General features: G+C 41.6%; 1 protein-coding gene across 13 annotated transcripts in view; it reads right to left on the bottom strand.

The window, feature by feature from the left end:
• The window catches only part of RAPGEF4 (Rap guanine nucleotide exchange factor 4), a 283,628-nt gene that overhangs the window by 73,096 nt on the left and 189,737 nt on the right, over positions 1-20,795 (bottom strand). For 7 of the 13 annotated variants that reach the window (XM_036084825.2, XM_036084828.2, XM_036084834.2 and 4 more), the window contains 3 exons: positions 11,343-11,449; positions 7,353-7,474; positions 5,318-5,501 (listed from right to left, as the gene is read on the bottom strand). In XM_036084825.2, coding sequence (XP_035940718.1) covers positions 5,318-5,501; positions 7,353-7,474; positions 11,343-11,449 — 413 coding nt within the window. Of the gene's footprint in view, positions 1-5,317; positions 5,502-7,352; positions 7,475-11,342; positions 11,450-11,759; positions 11,814-20,795 lie in introns of all 13 variants that reach the window. The other 6 variants (XM_036084822.2, XM_036084824.2, XM_078071000.1 and 3 more) reach the window with 1 other exon arrangement.

Here is a 20,795-nt window from a genome sequence, read left to right as displayed (position 1 = left end):
ATTAGGGACACTCAGAGGGTTGACTACTATGCACCTATTAAAAATCCTATCCTTGAAGAATATTTAAGGTTAAGGGAGAATACCACAATACACTATTAAGGGCAAAAAGTTGGGAATTGAAAAATAACCAGAGGAACATGCACCAAAATGCTGATAATTATCTCTGGGAGATGTGATTGCAGGTGTTATTTATTTTTCTTTAACTCTTTTCAGTAGTTTCCAAATTTTCTACAATGAACACATTGACTTTAACAATAAAAAGTCATTAAAATCTTGAGGTAATCTTATAATGAACCCTACACTGTAAATGGGCAGTACATCCATCTTCCCCTCTCCCAAATCTGAACCTCAATGGCAGTAATCCAGTGGTTGGCTGCTTGGGCACGTAAACATGAGGGTTAAGTAGTAAATTGCCTTCATAGGGGAGAGGCAACAAATCCAAACCCAAGAAATGGCCCACTTAATGCAATCATTTCTTCTGGTAAATTCTACAAGCTTTCACTTAGGGCACAGCAATCTTTCCAGAAAAAAACAAAGGCAAAGTTTGTCATGCAGTGAAAGAAAAGATTCACAATGGATTTCTTATTTCATAAAGATTAGGATCTTTAAGTCATGTTTCTCTTTTCATCTGATTTGCATTTGAGGATGAATTTCATAACTTTGAACATTTCTTGGCATATCCCAACAGAAATCAAAACCCTAGGCATCACTGATTTTAGGCTTGCTAATCTGGGCTCCCCTGAGGAAGCAAATTTCCCTGTAATTATCAGGATTTCAAATTTCACACCCTCAAAAACAGTTTGGACAGATAAAGACCCTATTAAAAGAGGCTCTACTAATATGGAGAAAATAGACAGCCTCTCAAATGCCCTCTAGAGCAAGTGTGTGGAACAGCAGGTGGGGGCTGCCTTAATGCAGCCAACTGACCCAATTAACAACCCACTCTCACTGCGTGTTTTCTCCTATCACTTAATCATCTAAATTGTTTCCTTTTAAACTTATGCCCTATAGCATATGTTAGAAAATATTAATTTATCACATGAAATAAATGAACTCAACTTTCTGAGTTACTCGCTCATTTGGAAACTTCCAGAATCTGCCAAGAATTCTGTGTGTATGTGTATTGTGTGTGTATATATATGTGTGTGTGTATAGAATATTGTGTGTATATATATACACGTATATATATATTCATATATCATATCTTTGTTACACATATTTTACATATTTATATACTATTTCTTTGTTTTATGTATCTATATATTCTCCCCCTCTTCTGCTTAGGCCAACTAACTTATCCCTTTCTCAACTAGTTAAGCTTCCAGGCTTTTGGGGAATTTCAGAATTGCAAACCTACCTAGAACTAGATTTGGCAAATGGCATCCACTTCATTTCCCTCCCATCTTTAGGCTGGTTTCGGACAGACCATGCTAAACAGTGGGACATCATCTCTCACTTTACTTGGAAGAAGAGGTTGAGAGCCATGTACGTACGATCAGAGCCCTTTGTGTTCTTGAAGCCTCTTTATCCAGCGGGCCCCCGAGCTTATAAGATCCTGCTTACCTGGTCACTCTACATCTTTTTCCCCTTGGCCCCCTATCCAAAGTCTCTGCTCAAAGGTAAGCAGAAGGAACATTTCTATTGGCAAGGGGCTCCACTGTATCTACTTGCTGTAGGGTAACCTCTTGTTTTTAGACTTATAAACAAAGCAGAATCAAAACAATTAGCTCCAAGAGCTCATTTGAGGTTTGATGGCCCTGCCTGCGAGCTGCGACAGCAGCACCGTCAAACTGTCATTGTTCTATGGTACTTGCCCCCCAGTGCCATCCAGGTCTGCACCTGTGAAACCAGGATGGGCATTGTGAGTCACTCTGCCTGCCACCACATAAAAAGCTAATTTCACATTCAGAATGTATGTTTTTTTTTTTCAATACCAATAGCAACAAGAGTATGCCAAAAAATTTCCCCTGAAGCTCTGTTCTGTTTTTTAAACTACAGAACATTCTTTCATAGTTTGACAGTTAAAATGCTGCAGTTAATGTAATAAACAGAGAATTTTTCTAAGTAGCCTGTCAAAACAAGTGACACTTTTTTTTTTTTTTTTGGTAGCGAGTCTCAGATTCAGAACAATGGGAAGTACCTTTCAAAGCAACATCTTCATTATACAATCAAATTCTCAAAGTAATCTTCTCATCAAAGAATATTGTGTTATTTCTTTCCCAGTAATTATCAGAGTTCTGCAGCCTCTCTGGCAGTGGTGACTATTATAAAATGCAGCTGTGCTGAATTAAAAAAATTGGGGGGTCCTGCCCCGGTCGATATGGAGCCAATACATCATGCCTCCACATTTCCTAATGATTTGGCTGTCTGGGCAGTAAAAAGTCAACATTTCCAGTACCTTTAAACATGCCCTCAAGTTTCCAGGAGCAAAGTGCTCAGTTGGTCTCTTTAAGGATAGCAGTGATACTGGCAATTCTTGATCAACTAAGTGTATTTTCTTTCCACTTAAATAAAATAAAGTCGAAGCTCCAACAGTTATTATCGGACTCCCCCCACCCCCCAAAAAGTGTGTATGTGTATGTGTAGAATTTGAAAGTCTGTCCCCCCAAATTAGATTCTTTCTTCGTCACTTTCCTATTTCTTCGGGGCTGTCATTCCAACAGAAAGAAAAAGAATACTGAGTCAGAAGAACTACCAGCTCGATTCCAATTTTGTAGTTTCATAAAACCTGGAAAGATGGGGAAGTCCCAAGGACACCCAAATGATGTGTCTTGGAATACTGGTGAAACCTGTACTTTCCAGTGATTGACTGGAAAAATCCAACCTCTGGAATGTAGTTTTCTCTGAAGAATCTTTGGGCTGCCAAGGATCATGCAATTCAGTGCTGTATGGAAGAAAAAAAGCATAAGCATAGGCTCCTATTTCTAAGGGTCACTCATGAAACCAGCTCTCAGGCTCTTGTGAGGGTGAATCAAGCAATTAGCATGAATGTTTCTGGCCCACAGCAGGCACTCAATAAATGTTTGTTGCATCAGAATCTAATTTGGGAGTGCCTCCCCTACTGGATTATAAAATTTCCAAAGGCAGGAACCATTTTATTACTTTTTTTAAAGAACCTCTTTGGCCCATGCTCAAAAATTTTTGTAAATCAAATGGCATTTCTGCTTCTCTTGAAGCAACTAAGAGCTGAGGGCACATTAGCTGGGACTATATATTCATTTGACCATTAATTCACTCAGCAAAGGTTTACTGATGGTCTATTGGGTGGAATGCATGGAGCTAGGAATATGGCTTTCTCTAACTTCTATGCCAGATTAAATCCCCCTTTCCATATTATACTCCATTAATATACACTACATTTTCCTTTGTACTAGCATGTACTACAGCCATGATAAAATGATTCCTTGCATAACTGTTTAAGGTCTGTCTCTTGGACTAGACAGAAAGCTCCAGGAAGGAGGAGCAACCTTCTTGTTCGATGCTTCAACCTTAGCAACTCAACATAGTATCTAGAACAAAATAGGTGTTTATCAAATATTGGTTAAATGAATGAATGAATGAAGTAAAATGAGACGTGTCCTTGCCTTTCAGAAACTCACAGCTTACAGCAATGTTTCTCAACAGGAGCATTAGTTTCAGGACAGCTCATTATTGTGTAGGGTCCTAGGTATTGTTGGGTGTGTTTAGCATCCCTTGGTCCAAGCCACTGCCCAGTGAATGGCAGAAGTGTGGCCCCTCATGCACTGACGCAGCCAAAACATCCTCCCACATTTCCAAATGCCCCTTAGGAGGCTGTCCCACTTCTGATCCAGAACCACTGTATGGTGTTGGCTTGAATGAAAGTGGCAGCAAAAATGGGATGGATCCAGACAATGGGACAAAGGTGTATGGAGAAGGGAGAGGGGAAAGCAGGCTGACGTGAAAGAAAGCACGGTTTAGAATGGGGTTCATCTGAGTTCTCCATGCCCTGATGATTCTCTCGTGTCCCCTCAGCCACCCACCCCTGTGATCCTTCAGGGCAGATAGAGCATATATTGGCTGGGTAAGGTTCTCAGATGCTACCCATAATTAGGTCAGTGAAGTGCTGGCTTTTCTGTTTGATAGTTTGGATTTTTCTGTAAAATTTTTGTTTGAATAAAGGGTTTTGAGGCTAAAGCGGCCGAACGAGAATGAATGTTCTAGAGCTGAAAATGATGGTGCTAACTGGAATCAGGGCAGGCCTTTGATACACATGGTGGTGGACATTAAGACCCAAAAGAAAGTTTTGACAAAGGGGACATAACATGACAAAAAAATGAAATACGTTGAAGGAAGGAAACAGGAGCACTGAGAAGTCCCGTAGGTTGGTCTGAGGGGCAGATGTTGGGGAAGTTGGTCTGAGGGACATAGCACTTTTGGAAAGTGCCCAGTGGACACACAAGACATGTAAAGTTTAATACTCTTGTCAGGACCCGCTAATAAATGGCGGTTGGCCAGGCCCATGACTCAGAGTTGACATCCACGGCTGCTGGCCCTGGTCGCAGGGTGGAGGGCCATTTTATTCCCAGAAGAAAAACATAAGCCTGTGTGTGGTGGCCTCAGAACTAAGTGCCAAGTCATCCCTTGGGGCCGTGGTATATGCTACTCTGTATGGCCCAGAGCAACCAGGAGAGCTCCCTGAGTGAAACAGGGGCTCAGTACATTCTTTCTGAATCCATCTGATTAAACACTTCAGAACCCTCCAGCATAACTGATGGGCTGTTACTGAAGGTGAGGAGGTTTCGGCTGAGACGGAAGGGGGAGAGCATCGCACAAGCAGAAAGGAGGCCTGGAAGCGCTAATGGAGCAGTGGTATTCTCCTAGGAACGCGTCTCAAAGCTGAAGAGCAGCAGGTTCAGAACCGCGGGAAAGGATGTGTTGAATGAATGAATGAACGCAAGCATTGGGATGACGTCTATGGTTCTGATGACCTCCGCCCTCTTGCATTAGAAAGAAAGGGGCTGTCGCAGTCTGGCACAGAAACCGAGCAGTTTCTGTTTGTCATTGCCCAAAGGTCATTTAATAGGCGTACTCATTTAATAGGTTGACATCCTGAACCCACCGCTAAAAATCTGTACAGTTTTCACTCATGCAAATGGGAAATGGAATTATCTGGTTCAAAAATAAAACAGAGGGGAGACAAACACTGCTGTGTCACCCCTACAGAGCCTCTCCTTTGGCCCTTGGTGAAGGCCGGGACTTTTGAAATCAGCCTGGTTGCCTGTGCCCCCCGCGAGCGTGCTTGCGCACCCCCGTGGCCCCCGGGCCCCGCAGGGGGCGCCGCCGCGCTCTCACTCACGGCTTGCGGAGGATCATCCTCATGTGGGCGTCCGGGCCCATCTGCGACAGCAGCAGCATGGTGTCCTGCAGCTCCTCATCGCACTCCTTCTTCTCCTCCTCAGTAGGCAAAGGGGCATCCTCGTGCTCGTCATCCAGAAATCGATAAAATAAATATTTGTCTTGGAAATGGTGCTCCTGGTCCACTACGTGAAACATGAAGACGAGCGTCAGCTGGTGTCCCTCGGTCTCACAGCCGCGTTTACCAGAAGCAAATGGACGGGGTCGGGCAAGAGAGCCAAGTGACAGCAAAGTGGTGAGACTCCTCACCGCCCTCACTCCACCTCGCCCAGGGCCGTGCAGCTGGAAGACGTGACTTCCGCACTGCGGCCAGGCACCTCGCAGCTCTCTCGGACCCGCCCGGCTCCAGCTTGCCCTACAACTTTCTTATGACAGCCTGCCAGCTTTTCTGAGATGAGCACTCTGACCAGCAAAAATTGCCTTGGTGACATTTTCTAGCATGTGGGGCACGTGTCCCAAACAGGAAAATAACCAACTGCCGGATCATGCTCTATAATGGTTTTTGAGTACAGACTTAAAACAACCCTACTTTATAGGGATCAGGATTCAGGTCTTTCTTTCTGTATGTACTGTTTGTAAACATGTCCGGCTGCAATGAAAAAAAAAGTTAGAGTAAAATTAATTGTTTGAACAAAACTGACTAGACCAAGCTTCTAGGTCATATAACCCTAGAAGGGACAGGTCTGATTTTAAAAGTTTTTTTCTCTTGTTCCTTTTTTTAAAAATTTTTTATTTTTTATTATTATTATTTTTTAATCTAAGGACATCTCCTTCTGTTTTTTTTCCTTTTTTTAAATTATTATGTTATGTTAATCACCATACATTACATCATTAGTTTTTGATGTAGTGTTCCATGATTCATTGTTTGTGTATAACACCCAGTGCTCCATGCAGAACGTGCCCTCTTTAATACCCATCACCAGGCCAACCCATCCTCCCACCCCCCTCCCCTCTAGAACCTCCAGTTTGTTTTTCAGAGCCCATTGTCTCTCATGGTCTCTTGTTCCTTTTAAAGAAAAAGATTTAGATTACGGTAGGACAGTCAGTAAACTTGACTCAGAATCTCTCACTTCTATATCTGAAAGCTTTTAAGCTCCTTTTCAGATGGAGCACCAACACTGCCAAAAGATGAAGAGAAATAGTAGATTCCTGCTGCTCAAAACATGATCCCAAACAGCAGCATCAGCATCAGCATCATCTAGAAGTGTGTTGGAGATACAGACCCTCAAGAGCCATCCCAAAGCTGAATCAGAATCTGCATTTTAACAAGAGTCCCAGGTGATTCGTATTCACATTAAAGCCTGAGAAACACTGGTGAAGCCATCATTAGACTCTCAGGTGCTGTTAAATTAAATGAATGATTTTAGTAGTTTGTCAGTTTGGAAAAGTGGCCTGAAAGCAAATGGCACGAGCAGTTCAACCACAGTTCCACTCCAGTCCTGACCAGCTACCCTGCCCAATGATCGCCCGTGCAGCAATCAGGGGCCTCAACTGTCGAGCACATTCCTGATCTTCAATATGGTCATCCTGTGTGTATCCAAACTGGCTCTCCCAGATCACACCACAGTTAAAAGGCAGCTTCTAATTTCATTACTTTCTTTCATGCCATCAGCCTGGCCACACATTTCATTGCTCTTCATTCTGCCCCCACATCAGGATTGCTATGCTCAGAGTATAATCACACTATCAATGAACCGTGAATGCAAACTAATAAACATAATTGGAACTGATGCACTCGAGTTGCCACTTCATTTTCCCTTCATACATTCTCCCAAGTTAGGAAGGCACAATGGGGGAACATAGCAACTGATAGCCTCCACTCGCTGCATTTGTATTGCAAATGAAGATGCTGGCTCTGCGGGCCTCTAAAGGGATCATTAATTCTTTCTTGCCCATGTGGGAGTATAGCAACAACTTACCGGGGAAATGCATTTAGCATTTCCAGAGGGCTTTCCGGGGACTGTGGCTCGTCTTACCGTGGTTGAGAACGCTGTCCTCCACAAGCACCTGCCACATGCCAACAGCCTGAGTTCGGGAGTGAACGCATGAAGTCTGCTGCAGCATCCAGTCCACCAGCTCGGTTCCCACACAGCATTGCCTAAGGAGAGCGGGGACACAAAGGGTGGGAAGTCACCCCCTTGCAAATGAAGGCTGGGAGATGGCTTTTGAAAGACCTTCCCGAAATGCTTGTGCCCTTCTAAGGATGGCACCATCTCTGGGGTTGAGCTCAGGGAGCTCCTCTCTAGTTTAAACTGGAGGAGTTTCCTGGTGCTGTGCACTTTAGGAAGAGGCTTAGCCTGGGAGGGGTCATGAGATACAGCACTGGGCCTACTCTTCCACCGTATGAGGTCTCAGGGCCAACAAAGCACGGCATGGTGTGGCCTCCAGTTCTCAAACTTTTGTACAAACCAGCAGAACCACTCAGCTCATGAGGGAACCTTCCAGGCAATGAAAAAGCATTACAAACTGCAGCTCGGGGGGGAGATTGAAGGGCCACGAGATGGGGAGCATTATCTTAGCAAGCTAATCCCAGGGCCAGAAACTCTTTTGCCCTGAGCCGGTCCCAGAAAATCTCAGTGTAAAATGAAGGCAAAGCAAAATTCTGACTTCCTTCACCTGAGCCTTGTGAGGAATGAGTTAATGTTTGTGAGGCACTTGGAGGTGCTCCATGAAAGGCGCTGTATAAGTGCAAAATTATATAGCACTTTATATTTTCAAGTAATACTACTGATCTTCCTCAGAGGGGTGTTGGGAGAAACAAGCAATTAGCGATGCAAATCTCTTTGAAAAAAGTCCTATGTAATGAGCATGAACACTGCTGCAGAGCCTGTCATCTGAGGAGCTCCACACTCTTTCTGTAATCGTCACACATTCACCCCCAAGTTGCCCCTCTGTATAAGTTCGTCGGGATGGGCAGACTACATGTATTAGTTAGGAAACATAATTATACACACACACACACACACACATGGGGGAACACTGAGGTGGGTGAGAGAGAAGGGCAGGTGTTTGTGGCATGATGGTTCAAAGGTGGAAATGGAATCTTGAAGCCTTAGGACGGGATCCCAGGGGACAACACAGGAAGTCACAGAGCAGCTGGGTCTGTCACTCGTGGCCTGCCCTCCCCTTCTAAGGATGGTACCATCTCTGGGGCCGAGCTCAGGGAGCTCCTCTCTAGTTTAAACTGGAGGAGTTTCCTGGTGCTGCGCACTTTAGGAAGAGGCTTAGCCTGGGAGGGGTCATGAGATACAGCACTGGGCCTGCTAGTTAGTAGCTATGTGACTGTGGCCATATTGTTGAAACCCTCTGGTTCTCAGTTTTCTCATCTGTAAAAAAACAAGGAGGAAAAGATGGCCTCTAAGGCCACTTCCAGTTCTAATGTTCTAGAGATCTGTCCAAGCTCCTGGGATGCCCTGATTCAGGTCCGACCCTGGAATATTTCACAAGGAAGATGTACTGAGAAGGCCATCAGGTTTCCTGGGCTGCTCTGAAAACAGTCTATACCCCCATAAAGAACTTCAATGAGCAAAGGAGGCACCTAGTTACTATTCGTTCTGAACACATGACCTGTCAAAACATGCCTCTTTAATTTGAGAATTTCTTAATGGGAAAAGTCATATGAAAGAATAAAAAATTAATTCCATGTGGCTTTTAATTCAATGATTATCTTTACTAAAAGGAACTGAGATGATCCCAGAGCACCTGGGCCCTTGTACAGGGTATGAGAATCCTGCCGTCAGAATACAGAACAAAGACACATAGCTGTGTCACTTGCGGCTGATGGAATCACTGCGTTTCCTCTGCATTAATGATCTTTAGCCACTTTAGAATCGACAGCAGACCTTAGCATGGTGACCATTGGGGATGATACTGCATCTGGGGAGAGTTCAATGCTCTGCAGCAATGACATAAGTGGGTGGGGAGTAGGAAGGAGAGAGATGGAACTGGGAAGTACAAGGTGTGGGGCAAGGAACTCAAACTGGGTTGCAGAAAAAGGAAATCATCCCTTCGGCGTCCAGTTGAGTGCATGGGTTATTACCAACAGATCATTAATTTGTGTCATAGGGTGTGGAATAGACATGACACCTATATTTCAGGGATTTAAAATGTTAGTACTATGGAGCAAGAAAGGGTTTATGGTTTCTGACTCCTGGTTTCCATTTTGTCACAAAGATGACATATTTTAATGGAATTTCCCTAATGCAAGTCAACATTTGGAAAAGCATAGTCACATTTTAAGTCAGAGGAAAAAATAATGAAGACTTAGAAAGAAAAAGGTCCTTCAGCCATATGAGATTTTGAGATTCACTTAATGAGTTAAAGTGTTCTAACTCTCTCTGGGAACACGTGACACATGATTATTTTTTAACCTTTCCTTCCTTTAAAATTATAGCAGTGTGTAGAGACCACAGACTCCCAAAAGAATGAACTTCCAGGGTTGGAGAGTTCCAAACGCAGTCATCCAAAATCGTAGTTAGTAAACATCAACATTAAAAGGGCTAGATGAACAATCTGTCTTAAGAAATGGAAGGTGTCTTGTTGATAAGACTAAAGTGTTTCTCAAATCCCATCTCATTTCCAAAATTCTATCCAAGGAGAGGCCAATTAATGTAACAAATATACTGTCAGTTTGGGTCTTGTGAACATATTCACGACAAGCACAAGCAGAAGAGTGTTTGGTTGCATGGAGTACAGAAAAAGTGATCCAAAGAGGAAGAGTTTGCCATGTTTTCCCATCTCTGTCCTTGGGAAAGAGACTGGATCTTGAGGCACATGTACTTGAGGCACATGTATAGCTTTGCTATAGGGTGAATCAGGTCAAATTTTATAGGTTCTATCAGAGTTGATAGTCACTAGAAAGATATATATCTTTCAGGATAACTTTAAAATTTGTAATCTAGCTTTTCCTTATGCCTATGAATTTGGTTCATGTGAATCAAATGGGTTTTGACTCATGCCAAGTCTGATGGGTTCTGAGGTCATGTCTAGGCTAAATGGGAGAGTTGAGTGATTGCTGAAAGAGGGTTATGAAGGTGATCCATGGGTGCAAGGAGAGAGTGAAGGCTTGTGTGCCATACATAGGCCATTCCAGTTCCTAAATCCTTGTTGAATTGAAAAAAAAATCAAAAGCCAAATCAGACATGGATCTTCAGTTGACCTACCACTGTTCAGTCATCCCAGCAGATTCAACTAAATACTATCTTAACTCCAGTGACAGCTACGAGTCCTTATTCTAAATGATTATAGATGTGATAGAGTTGTATATCTCACTACGTGCATACTAGAATGAAATCCTACAGTAGAAAGTAAACTCTGTAAAGAACACTGTATAATTTTGTTTACTCCTGTATCCTTGGGGCTTAGAACACAATAGCATCTGGTGCCCAGTAAGTACTTAATACAGTTGTGGAATGAATGAAAAGATCATTGCACTTGGAAATCAACCAAGTTTGGTTGGTTTAAATCCTGGCTCTGCCAATCACTAGACTTGTGACTTGGACAAGGAAAACTATTTAATCTCTCTGAGCCTCAGTTTTATCATCTGAAAAATGGCCTAACACCTACCTAGCAGGGTTGTGGTAAGGGTAAAATAAGATAACATATGGAAAATGGCCTGGCAGAGGGCTTCAAGCACAAATAAATGCTCAGTAAATGTAAGTTGAATCTCATCTAAATCTAATAATTTCCTTAAAAAAACACTAGCAAACAGAAATAAAATTTTTTTTTCTTCTCTTTGTTTATCACAATTAAACCAATGTCCAAGCAAATTAGTTTAGGAGTAACTGCTGGGAATATTAAGGATAATTAAAGTTAAGCAGAGATCAAAGACAAGCTTAGATCTTCCAGAACCTGGAGGATTATAAAACAAGCTGCCCATGGATGGAAAACAAGAAAACGCAAGTTTGTTCCAATTTCACTACACATGAATCTGAGGGGGCTGGAGCCTTTAGGATTATTGCACATACCTGTATGTCTTTAGGTGGTATTTTCTATCTCTTATCATGTGAGGTGCTCGAGAAAGAATGGCATTTCGTAAAATTTTTCCAGCCCTGAGGATCTTCTCTGAAGGGACCTGGATTTTAATCAGGTGAAAGGAGAGGAAGAGGAAGAAGGAGAATTTATAGAAGGAAAGCAAACCAGATGAATATTTAAATCACTTTCTGACTCTGGCTTGAACAAATACAACTCATTCACACATTTACATTGTTCACTTGTCTGACATGTCACTGTTTTATTTAAGAACTGAAACACACTGAATATTTACTGTGTCTAGAAAATGTATCCAAGGTTTCCTGATGTGATGCTCTGACATACTGACCACCTCCAGTGGTTACTTAAGAAGCTAGCTCTGATGGCTCATCAACCCACCTACATCCCATTACCTTGCTAATGGTGTTAGCAGGACGAAGAGGAACGTGAGGTTCAATGAGAGGTGTCTGAAAAATAAAATGTTAAGGCAAAAGAAAATTAAACAAAAAGTTCGCTAAAGAAAATTATGGGTTGGGGGGATAATAAGAAATATCCATTTTTATAAAACTCAAAATAGAATTAAAAAAACAAGAGATAAAATCTGCCTGAATAATTTGAATGCAGAGGCATTCAAAGGGCAAAATTAGACCTTCAATTTGCCAACATTTAAATATAAATTATTAAAAATGAAAAAAACCAAACAGATAGGAATGATTAGATGTTTGCAGGCTTAATGAGAAGGGAATCAATATCTACGCAAAGCATAACAAACATCAGAGCAGAAGAAAAAGCGAAACAAGATAAACATGTATGGAGATTAAAATGACCTATCTCAGGGGACAGGGATAAAGTATTGATTTAGAATGGAAATGAGTGATTTCATCCTCTGTAATGTAGCTAAGATTCTTTTTCTGCAATTTGTACTTTTGGAAAAAAAAGTTTTAATGTCTAAATGATCCTTCTTGCTGGTTTTATGTACTCAAGTTCCTAGAACCCACAGGGACAGCTAGTGTACCATCTCTTTCATTTGCAAAGTGCCGTACAGTTTTCAGGATTCCATGCCTGTCAGAACAGCTCTAGGATCTACATGAAGCTCCCCATTATCCACATTCTTCAGATGAAGCTGCTGAATTGGGATCCCAGGAAAATCCCTTGGTACACAGCTACATAGGTAGGTCCGTTAGTCCTCCCAAACCTCTCCCGCTAGTTCTCTGTAATATCTGGCAATGGCATTTCCAGACGGAGGAGAAAGATAGGTGTGGTCAAAGATGGTGGTAGGACCATCAATACCAGAAGGTAGGAGATGATGGCACGTTTAGTTATGAGATTGTGATAGGCAGAATAATGCATCCCCCCCCCCAAGATGTCCATATCCTTATCTCCAGAACCTGTGACTATATTAGATTACATGACAAAGGGACTCTGTAGATGTGATTAAGTTAAGGCTCAATATAGGAAGATTATCCTGGTGTTTCCCAGTGGGTCCAGTGTGATAATATGGGTTCTTAAAAGATGGAAGAGGGAAGCAAAAGCGTTATAACCAGAGAGACAGCAATGTGAGTCAGACTTGGCCTGATTTTGATGGCTTTGCTGATGGAAGGGACTGAGAGCTAAGGAAGGAAGGCAGCCTCTAGAAGATGGAAAAGGTGAAGCAATATATGGATTTTCCCCTAGAACCTCCAGAAGGAATTGGCTGCCAACACCTTTATTTTTAACCCTGTGAGACCCATTTCAGACTTCTAACCTACAGCACTGTAGAATTATTAATTTGTGTTGTTTTAAGCCGCTAAGCTTGTGGTAATTTGTTATAGCAGTAAAAAAGCAAACAAAAAACCCCTAATACAGACATTATTACACTATTTATACTAAAAACCCTACTTTTTGCAACATCAAGCCATTACACTGAAAATGAATTGGTAGATTTTCCCTCTGGTCTAATTAAAAAAATAGAATCAATGGAGGAAATAAAAGTCAGTATTAATTTAAAATACTTTATGCACCTAAATACAAATACACATGTATAAATATATGCTTTCCTTTTTATCTACAGCAAATTTAAGATGAGATGCTGCTTTGATATTACAATAGAATTAAGAAAATAGGGGACAAAATACAAAGCTTTAAGAAGAACATAGATGAGATGCTGATTTACTCTGAATGACTGAAATCTTACTGACTTACTTAAACATTTCCATCACCTCCAGGGCATCAAGGAGACTTTTTTTTTCTCCTCTTGAAATCACTAAAGCACAGGTGTCAAGCAATATTATAGTATTTTAGCAGCACACTGTTTACAACCAGCATAGACCAAGGAATATCAATCTGGTTCAATTCAATAGGAGCTTTAAACAGAGACTGACTTTGCCCAGAAATAGCCCACATTCCCTTAGGGCAGACCTTTAGCTGGGAGAGTGACCGTGCCCTGTGTTTGTACTACTTCCTCAAAGAAGACGGAGTTGTGTGTTCCCAAGTCACCGGAAAAAGTGTTCAAAAGCACCAGACCAGCGTGCACCAGGGCCCTGGAAATGTGTGTGGTTAAAACATGCTGATTATTTCCGAGTTGTGAGTTCCCATTAGTCATGTATCCCACTTCTTTACATTACACGGGTTGGTTTATATGTCTAGGACTATGCCTGGTTATGTAGGTAAATTGTAGAAGCTTCTGGTTATTCTTGAAGATAATAGAAACCCATTTCTTCTTCTTGTCTTAGAAGAAAGAGGTGCAGGCGTATGTGGTCTAGAGTAGATGGATGTGGGATTAGCTTCTGAGGTAACCTTGTCTTTCCTAGGAAAAAGTTAACTTTCCTATGCCGTACTATTTGAGAGGCTGGCTGGGAGAGAGGTCAAGAAGATGTCCATGCTTGAGGATTACTGATGAATATTTATTCTTTGGTAGGTGCAATAAAACATTATTTGAAGATTGAATCTTTTCATTTGTTTCTACAAAAGTGGCTATATTTGAACAAAATGCTAAAAGTGGTCCCTAGGTTAGTTAATTTGTATAGTTCCCTTTTTGATTCCTTGGACCCCTCAAAAGAAAGTATTACGAAAGCAAGGGAAGCATCAGGCTTCAACCAGAATTGTTCCTTTGATTTGCAACTTCTAAAGAGGTAAAATGTACGCAAGGTTGCCATTCAGTCTGATAATCCTAGTACTGGTTCCAGGACCAGAGGCTGTTTAATCTGTTGAAAGGCAGTGTTCTCAGAACCTTTTCTGGCTCAAAGATTGTAGGTTTAGGGATAACACAATGAATGGATGCTTTGAGAATGGGACAGTCCTTTTATTTAAATAAAACCTCCAAGGAACCCATGCAGGGTGAAAGCAGGGAAAGTTTTATTTTGGGGGAATAAAAACTTGTCTTTGAAAGGGGACACTATACCCAGTTAAGCGAGAATTCATATTCTATGCCTAGCAGAGGCGGTGAGACAGAGGGCATCTGTGACACAGGCAGTCCAGGTTCCTGAGAAACAAAATCACTGGCCAGTGCCTTTCAGGGACCTCTCCATTATAAGCGTGGCTTTATTGCTTTTGGATCTGCTTACTTCCTGTTTGGTTTCCCTTGGCTTTCAAGTGAAGTTCCTTTTAAGAATTTCACCTTAGCTGTGCTTTAGAGAAAGGAGGAAAGGAATTTCATTTTACAAATGATTAGGTTAAATAGGAGAGGGAAAGAAGCAGCACGGTAATATTAGTGAGAATCAAAACAAGAAAAGCAGCCCTGAAGGCAAGACCAAGCATTTCCTATGTCAGGCTTTTGACACGTGTTGTGCACACATGCACCTCTCTCTGTGCTATCTCATTTTTCCTCGAGAACGTGAAGGCCAGAGACACATAGGGACTGGGCTCACTCAGCTACTACCTGGAAGATCTGGGGGTGGCATCCAGGTCTACCCCACTCCCGTGCCTATGCTACAGGTACAATGACCCCATCCCACCTGCGCTTTTCTTCGAGAGACATCTTTGCTCACCCTTTGAAGAGTTAATGTTCTGCTTGATTCAAGTCCATTGAGAAAAGTGCATCTAAGCCCTTCTAAGTGATCAGGTATCAGACTTGACCTTATGAGTTTTTGGCAATAAGTATTCACAGTGACCCACTGAGATGACATATTAGCATTAACACATCATGCTTGATCTGAATTAACTTTTTAAAAAGCATGTTTGTGACAATAAAACATTTGGCATCAAGGAGCTGTCCTACCAGGGCTAAGACAAATATACCAAGGACCTGGGTAGCAGTCAAAGGGTAAGCAGGATAATGAAACCACTCAGGATCTCCCACAGAGGGAATTCAATGCTGGGAACTGGCTTTATGGATGGTGGAGGAGCTGTGAAGGCCAACAGGGGACTAAGAAGCCAAAACCAGATGTCAGCAAAGCAGGAAGCCCTCTGGCGGGGGGACAGAGGGACCAGAGCCTGAGTCGGGCATCCTGGTGGAAGCTGGAACCCTGGGGGGGCCCCACGTCTTAGCGGGAGAGCCACTGCTAGAAATGCTGCCCTCCCTCCCGGTGCCAAGAGGGAGGCAAGAACCCTCCTGCCTTCAATCTCCCTCCAGCCAGAAGCCAGAGAAAGAAGGAAAAGAATTTCATTTAGCACGGTGGTATTAGTGAGATGATCAAAGCAAGAAAACCAGCCTTAAATGCAAAACCGGAGGAGCCTGGGAAACATTCTCTGCAGAAGTTGGCCTCCTTGTGATTCACAGCTGAGTGCAGGGAGGGAAGAACCGGTTTAAGGACAGGGGGACCCAGGACATGCAGAGCAGGGTGGTGACAGTGGCCACAGAGAGGGGGCAGGGAATCTCCCTTCCGTGATTCCACATCCTCCCAGGCCCTCTTCCTGTCAGACCGCAGGCAAAGAAGGTGGACAGGGAGCTAGCAGGCTGAGCCTTCATTAATGCCTCCTTGGTTGGCTTCCTAGGGCTGCCCAAAGTTTTGTCCTATAGCCAGAAAACACACATCACAAATAAGCCCTAAAAGGAATGGACCCCTCTCCGATTAAATTGCATACATTTCAACACATCAATCATGTGTTGAGGATAAAAATTCTTCTTCTCCACCTGGGCATGAAAGAACCCAAATTGGTCTGTGAAAATATGATCCTAAAAAGCTAGGCAGAGAGAACAGATAAAGGCAGAGGTATTCAGCTTTCTCTCTGCTTTTCTTGGCTTTCTTCACTGAAGACTTCCCTCAGGATTGGCCGTAATTGGTTTTTGTTTGTTTCTGGAGAGGGGATGCATTCTACTGCTTTTTATTATATTTACATTACTACTGAAAAGGAGAAACAGTAAGGGAAAATATTCCTTTTGGCACCAGAGCCAATTCAGAAATACTAATCAGGTGATGAAAAATAGGAATTTAGCCTCCATTACAAAATGCACAATAACTCCCCAGTAGATTATAATGAGGTATAAGGCATGGTAATAGGTCTTGTGAAAAACCATATTCAGGCCCTTTTGAAAGGGGGTAATTCATTTTACTCAAATGTTTGCTCACAGAAGCCTTTTGCAAGGCACAATATTTTAAGCCAAGAGATAAGAATAACAAGCTAGATTGGGACACAAAGCTCATGGCAAACTGGCAACCCAGTGCAGTAAAAAGTCACATAAGTCTACGTCCAATTTAATGCAAGTATTTACTGAAGGTGTGTTGTGTGCAGAGCAACAGGCTAGGCTAAAGTAGGGGCTGATCAAGTACCTGGTCTGACTGAGCTCTTGATCTTGATGGGAAGCAAAACTTCTGTGGGTTAAAAATGAGGGAGGCAATATGAGTCAATGAATAAAAGCAATGACATTCTGGATTTCAAACTCCCCCTTTCCAATTTCAAGCGAGGAAAGCTCCAGGAGCTGGGGAAAATAATATTCACCTTTTTAGTGAAAACGATATAGTCTTAGAGTTACATTCTTTGGCATTTTGGAATAATACAACTAAGGCCCCTTAGAAATGTACATCTCATTCTTATAATAATTATCATCTGTGTCAACACTCTTTGGCTGACTAGACGAAATTAAAGAAAGAACTAAGTCAGACTTATAAACAGATTTCACCAGTCTGAAATAACTATGTAAGTTTTTCCACTTGTTGAATAATGGAAAAATCATCTATAGAGCTCTTTGGCTTCCATCTGTAGGCCATATTTTTTCTTTTCAAGTCTTTCTTAAAGTTCTTAGTTCAAAATTGGGTTATAGATTTCCAGTTTCAGCTTCTACATGTAAAAAGATTGAAAGTTGCTACTCCTGTCCCTACGACAAGAAAAAGCTAAACAAGGTGAAAGTGACTTTTGTTGGGCCCGTCAGAGAACGGAGATCCAGGGCAAACTGCTGCCCCCAAATCTGGAGAGACAAGGGAATCCAGGGTCAAACTTGAGATTTGCCCACTTGGAACAGAAGCCACAGACTGGTAGGAATCCTCAAATGATGTTCAGTTAAAAGAGAAAGCTTTAGACTGATGTGGCTCTAATGTCGACAAAACCTAGCCGTTTTAAAAAATGAATCCAGTAAGTTATTTTGTAGATATTGACAAATGGATATTAAAGTTCATGTGGGAAGGCAAAAGACCCAGAATAGCCAACACAATATTGAAGAAGAGGAACAACGTTGGAGGACTGACACTGTCTGACTTTATAAGACTTACTATAAAGCTACAGTAATCAAGATAGTGTGGTGTTAGCAAAACAATAGACAAATAGCTCAGTGGAACAGAATAGTTAGCTCAGAAATGGATCCACATAAATATAGTCAACTATCTTTGACAAAGGAGCCAAGGCAATACAACGGCACAAAGACAGTCTTTTCAACAAATGGTGCTGGAACAACTGGACATCCACATGCAAAAAAAAAAAAAAGAATGTGGATACAGACCTTACACCCTGCACAAAAAGTAACTCAAAACAGATCTGAATGTAAAATGCAAAACTATAAACCTCACAGAAGGTGACACAGGAGAAAACCGAGGCGACCTTGGGTATGGGGATGACTTTTTGGATACACCAAAGGCAGAATAATGAAAAAAAAATTGATAAACTGGATTCATTAAAATGAAAAACTTCTGTTCTGTGAAGGACAATGTCGAGAATGAGAAGACAAGTCACAGACTGGGAGAAAATATCTGCAAAAGACATATCTGATAAAGGACAACAAGCCAAAATATACAAAGAACTCTTAAAACTGAACAGTAAGAAAACAAACAACCTGATTTAAAAATGTACCAAAGACTTTAACAGAAACCTCACCAAAGAAGATACACAGATAGCAAATAGGCATCAGAAAAGATGTTCCTCATCATATGTCATCAGGGAAATGCAAATTAGAATGGACAACCTCCAGAACACTGACAACACCAAATACCAGCAAGGATGTGCAGCAACAGGAATTCTCATTCTCTGCTGGTGGGAATGCACAATGGTGTAGCCACTTTGAAAGATTGTGACAGCCACTTCAAAAGTGAAACTAAACATACTCTTATCACGGGATCTAGCGGTTATGCTCCTTGGTAATTACCCAAAGGAATTGAAAGCTAATGTCCTCACACAAAAAAAGTGAAATAAGCCATCTGAAAAGGCTATATGATATATTATTCCAACTATATGACATCCTGGAAAAGGCAAAACCATGAAGACTATGTTAAAAATATCCGGAGTGCCTGACTTTCCCAATGGATAGAGTATGCAACTCTTGATCTCGGGGTTGTGAGTTCAAGCCCCGTGCTGGACACAGAGATTAATTAAAAAAAAAAAAAAAAGATCGGTGGTTGTCAGGGATTGGGGGGAGGGATGATAGGCAAGCACAGAGGATTTTTAGGGCAGTGAAAATACTTCGTATGATACCATAATAATAGATACATGTCATTATATATCTATGTATCTATATATATCTATGGGTTCAAACCCATTAGAATGTACACCACCAAGAGTGGACCATAATATATGCTATGGACTTTGGGTGATTATGATGTATCAATGCATGTTCATCAGTTACAACAAATGTACCACTCTGGTGGGGAATGTTGATAATGGGGGAGGTTATGCATGTGTAGAGGCAGAAGGTATATGGTAAATCTCTGTGCCTTTTCCTCAATTTTTCTGTGAACCTTAAACTGCTCCAAAAAATAAGGTCTTAATATAAAAAATGGACATGACCAATCTGTAATAACTGAAATAATATTTTTAGGGACCAAAGAAACAAGAGAATTTATGGATTAAGACTGAGGTATTTTTATGGTTGCCAAGTACCAGTGAGAAAGAAAGTATTCCACTCAACAGTTAAGAGTGGTTATTGGAGAGAGGGGATTATTTCATGTGTATATCTCACTGAGTTGAGACTCCTCAATCCAACCAAATCAATATGCATATTCATGTTTTTTTTTAAAGATTTTATTTATTTATTTGACAGAGAGAGACACAGCGAGAGAGGGAACACAAGCAGGGGGAGTGGGAGAGGGAGAAGCAGGCTTCCTGCTGAGCAGGGGGCCCCATGCGGGGCTCGATCCCAGGACCCTGGGATCATGAGCTGAGTTGAAGGCAGACGCTTAACGACTGAGCCACCCAGGCGCCCCTGCATATTCATGTTTTTAAAAAGTGGCTTTTAAATTGTGGAACGTGAAGTCTATAGTTTAGCCTCAGGTTATAGTCTATTTGGTCAGGTTTACAGATCAGAAGAGACTTCAAGTGTACCGAAGGCTTCTTGGTGAGTCCATGAAACTGGAACAAAGAAGTGCCTACAGTAAAAGGTTGCCCAGATGCTTGTTGTATTAACTAGTCTGGGAGTGCTATTCTCTAGCAGGTGCTAGCAAATGGTTCAAGTTTCTCTCCAGCATATCCTAATGCAATGTGGCAAGATATGTTTTTAGAATGATTCTGTCAAGCCCTAATCTACAATAAAGATTGTTTCTAATTTCTTTTAGTAGTGGGAGAGAACCTCAATTAGCTACTAATCTTTCTTCTCACATATAGGATTTTCTGAGTGTTTGCTTTCCAGGAGGTGTGTCTACATGTCTATTAGATATTCCTAAGCCAGGTATTTTGAGGCAAAAAATGAAATGCTAACTTTCTGGAGAGGCACCCATTTTTATCAGTTGGAATTGTTCTCTTTGAGATCATACAGAAAGTGGTTCATTTTTTTCCTTATGAATTGACTTGATTAGGCCCAGATTTTCTTATAGTGATAATACCAACATATTACTAGTAAATCTTCATTTCAGTAATAGGAGCAAAGAGATGCAAAATAAGTCAAACATAATATTCCACAGAGGTCTCTGTCCTGTTTACCCTCACAAATGTGATTTTCATGAAAATATAAACTTATGGGGTATTTCACTTCCTTTTCCTCCTCTCTCTACAAATTTAAGCCTTGTTCATCTTTTGCCCTCTCTTCCATTACAAGAAATTCTGTCAATGAAGTCAGAATTAAGCACTGCCTAGATGTCTATCCCAAATTTGGGAATAGAATGTTGAGCACTTTT

The sequence above is a fragment of the Halichoerus grypus genome, chromosome 4 (assembly GCF_964656455.1).
Source record: "Halichoerus grypus chromosome 4, mHalGry1.hap1.1, whole genome shotgun sequence".
Classification (NCBI taxonomy): Eukaryota; Metazoa; Chordata; class Mammalia; order Carnivora; family Phocidae; genus Halichoerus; species Halichoerus grypus.
Note: the sequence above shows the minus strand (reverse complement) of the source record. Positions and strands in the feature narration are given on the sequence as shown.